This window comes from Fonticula alba (assembly GCF_000388065.1).
Source record: "Fonticula alba strain ATCC 38817 unplaced genomic scaffold supercont2.15, whole genome shotgun sequence".
Lineage (NCBI taxonomy): Eukaryota > Rotosphaerida > Fonticulaceae > Fonticula > Fonticula alba.
The window spans coordinates 330794-334258 of NW_009242985.1; the positions used below are offsets into that span (position 1 = coordinate 330794).

The 3465-nt window shown below is 69.5% G+C and overlaps 2 protein-coding genes across 2 annotated transcripts in view; one reads left to right on the forward strand and one right to left on the reverse strand.

Annotated features, from left to right (window-relative positions):
• Positions 1-331, forward strand: part of H696_05933 (hypothetical protein) — a gene marked incomplete at both ends in the record, with an annotated part of 4098 nt that extends 3767 nt beyond the window's left edge. The window contains one exon of the mRNA XM_009499709.1: positions 152-331. Within this exon, the coding sequence (XP_009497984.1) occupies positions 152-331 (180 nt within the window). The remainder of the gene's footprint in view (positions 1-151) is intronic.
• Positions 332-564: 233 nt separating this feature from the next.
• The window catches only part of H696_05934 (hypothetical protein), a gene marked incomplete at both ends in the record, with an annotated part of 6805 nt that continues 3904 nt past the window's right edge, over positions 565-3465 (reverse strand). The window contains 6 exons of the mRNA XM_009499710.1: positions 565-896; positions 1026-1137; positions 1287-1484; positions 1699-1992; positions 2062-2117; positions 2265-3458. Of these exons, the coding sequence (XP_009497985.1) occupies positions 565-896; positions 1026-1137; positions 1287-1484; positions 1699-1992; positions 2062-2117; positions 2265-3458 (2186 nt within the window). The remainder of the gene's footprint in view (positions 897-1025; positions 1138-1286; positions 1485-1698; positions 1993-2061; positions 2118-2264; positions 3459-3465) is intronic.

The following is a 3465-nucleotide window of genomic DNA, read 5'->3' on the forward strand; positions in this document are numbered from 1 at the left end:
CCATGGTGACATCGCTTGTTCCGCCTGCCCCTTGCTCGGCACCTTCTGCCCTGCTCTCTTCTCACCTGGCCTGCCCATTTGCCCATTCTCCGCCATCGGCCCGGCCCTCGCCGCGACCCGCTGCACTCCCCGTCGGCCTTGGCATCTCCAGTCTCCGGTCATTGTGTCGGACTCGCACCCGATGCTCAGTGTCATCGACATGTTCCGGCAGCTGGGCATCCGCGTGGTGCTGGTCCAGCGGGAGGGGTCGCTCGTGGGCATCATCAGCAAGAAGGATGTCGTGCGCCACATGCTGGAGGTGCAGCGCGCCCCGCGACAGGCTCCATCCTGATGGCCGCGAAGTGGCGGCTCTGGTTGTCCTGTGCCAGTGCCGGCCCTCCCCCCTTCCCTCCCTCCCTCCACGCTCATCCAATACAAATGAAATCCGCACGCGCCCAAGGGGGGGAGAGGGACTCGGAGAGCATGTATTCTCCTTGTTCTAACTGACAGGGGGGTTGGGGCCAAGACGCACACACACACACAGAGAGAGGGGGGGGGGGCAGCCGGGGGCAGCCGGGGGCCGCCTCAGAGGGCCTGCGCCAGGGCGTCGAACACCGGCCCGAAGAGCCCGAGCAAGTGCTGCTGCCCCAGCAGCGGGACATTCTCCGGGCTGCTGCGGGGCGTCCCGGCATGCAGAGCCTCGAGTGCCCGGATCAAGGACAGCAGCAGGGCGTGTGTCTGCCGCAGGAGGGCCAGGATGCCGGCCTCCAGCCGGGGCCCGGCGCTCGGGTCGACCGGGTCCAGCTGGGCCAGGTCCCGGGCCGCGCGGCGGGCACCCATCAGGCCGAGGCGCGCGCCGCACAGGACCACCGCGCCGGCCGCGAGCCGGGCCGTGGCGGCAAAGTCGGCGGGCGGAGCTGCGCCGATGGCAGTGCGGCGGAGCCGGGGGCGACAAGGGGAGTTAGGTGGGGACATGCGGCTTCCGGACACCCCTCTCGCTGGTGGCCGGGGGCGGGGCCGAAAAAAAGAAAAGAAGAAGAGCGTACTGCGTCCAGCGGCGGCGCCCTGGGCCGCCGCATTGAAGCGCTCGATCGAAGCCGACAGCAGCTCCACCTCGGGAGGGAATTCCCCGGGGACGAGGGACGAAAAGGCAAACAGCTGGTTTGGGGCAGACGGAGGCGCGGTCAGGAATCGACGGGTTGCTTATGGCGGTTGTGATGGCGGCCGTGGTGGAGATGGCCGAGAGGGCGGGCACGGCTGCGATGCTGGCCGGAAGGCGGGGGAGTGGCGGAAAAGGGGGGGCGCACAATCGGATTGACCAGGTGGGCGGTCTCCACCGGGGCTGGCGAGGGGCCGGGCTGCCCGAAAGCGGCCTCGGCGTGTCGGTGCTCCATTTCGGTGAAGTCCAGGTGGCTGGCCGCAAAGAGGTCGATGGCCTGGTTGGCGATGTCCATGGCCGCATGCGGCGCGATTGCCCCGCCGAGGAATTGCCAGAGCTCCGGGTCCTGAAGCGAACGGGCCATCTATGTGGCGGGTTTTTTTTTTTTTTGGCCGCGAGCATTTTGTTTGCCCGGACGCATGCGCGTGTTAGCACCGGAGGCGGTGAGCGGCAGAGGGGGAGGCGGTGAGCGGCAAAGGGGGAGGCAGTGAGCGGCAAAGGGGGAGGCGGTGAGCGGCAGAGGGGGAATCGCCACGCGGCCGCGCGCAGGAAGACAGTACCTGGTGGGTGAAGCGCCCATACCGATGTGCAATGCTATCGGCGAAGGGCCCATTGTGGGAGGGGTCCTCGAAGAGCAGTGGTAGGCAGTCCCCATCGTCCTGGTGTTCGACGCCGAGTGCGGACGACTCGTGGCGGGGCTCGTGCCCGGCCAAATGCCGGGCCAATCCGGTGGCCACGCCGTCCACCACGGAGCCGAGCCCGCGCGGGGCCAGCGCCCCGAGCAGGGGCACCGCCCCGAAGAGCCCCGGCCGGGAGTCCTCGGCCGGAGCGGCAGACATGAATCCCATGCCGGCCTGCGTGGATGGTGAGCGGTCAGCAGCGAGTTGAGGCGGGGAGGAGCATGCAGCATGGGATGGGCGAACCTGCAGGAAGGACCCGAGCTTGGACTCGATGACCGACAGAGGGTCCGGGTTGTCGCCTGGTGGAGGGCAGGCGGGGTCAGGCGGTGGCAGGGGGGTGGGGGCGGGGAGCGCATGGTTGTGCCGAGGCCAGAAGGAGACTCCTGGCCAGGGGAGAGGGGGTGTGTGGGTGGCACATGGCCAGGAGGAAAGACGGGAACACGTACTGGCGGCGGCCGAGTCGAAGAGCGCCGCAAAGCGAGGTGACCCGGCGGGCCCCGGCTCGAGACCCTCGTCCATGCCGAGGTCCAGGTCATCGTGATCGGACCAGCCCCCGGCATCAGGGCCGCCGGACGTCAGGGGCAGGCCGTCGTGGTCGGACCAGCCGCTCGGGGCAGGGGCCGTGCCGCCCCCGGCGACAGGGGCCCGACCATCCTGGCCGGAGGGGAGCAGGTCGTCGTGGTCGGACCAGCCGCCAGCCACGGTGGGCCGGGCAGCATCGGCCTCGGCGGTGGGGGGGGCTTCATCGCCGGAGGGGAGCAGGTCGTCGTGGTCGGACCAGCCGCCTGCCACGGTGGACCGGGCAGCATCGGCCTCGGCGGTGGGGGGGACTTCATCGCCGGAGGGGAGCAGAACATCATCGACGTCCCACCCGTCGCCGGAGGGATCGCCGCTTGACCGGTCGGCACCGGACCCGAAGCTGTCCACGCCGTAGCTGTCCACGCGGTCGGTGCTGGTGGCGTCGGCCTCCTGGCCGTCCAGGAGGGCGTCCAGGTCGTCCGGCAGCTCAGTGTCCCAGCCACCGGCCGACCCGACGGCCACTGGGTCGGTGGCCATCCGGGCCGGGGCCGGAGAAAGGGCCGCCCAGGGACTAGCAGGCAAGTTGGCTTGGAGATCAAGCCCGGGGAGAGGTGCACTTGGTGGCCCGGTGATGCCGGTGGCCGGATCTGTCGCGGGCTGTGTGTCCATGTCGCCCAGCAGATCATCAAGAAGGAGGTCATCGGCATCCCCCCACCCGTCGCCCAGATCCGATGGAGTGGACCCGGCGGGGCCTGGGACCAGCGATGCACTGCCATCACTGCCTGGCACCGCATCATCACTGGTGGTCTGCCCGCTGGGCGACAGGGTTGCCAGGTGCTCGGCTTCCTCAGCTGCCAGGCGTTCGGCTTCCTCGGTGGCAATGCGGGCAGCCTCCGCAGCAGCAAGACGCTCGCGCTCTGCCTCCTCGGCAGCCAGACGCTCTGCCTCTTCTGCAGCCAGGCGCTCAGCCTCTTCTGCGGCAAGACGTTTAGCCTTCTCAGCGGCAATACGGGCAGCCTCTTCCGCGGCAAGACGTTCGCGCTCTGCCTCTTCGGCAGCCAGACGCTCGGCCTCTTCGGCAGCAAGACGTTCAGCTTCCTCGGCAGCAATGCGGGCAGCCTCTTCAGC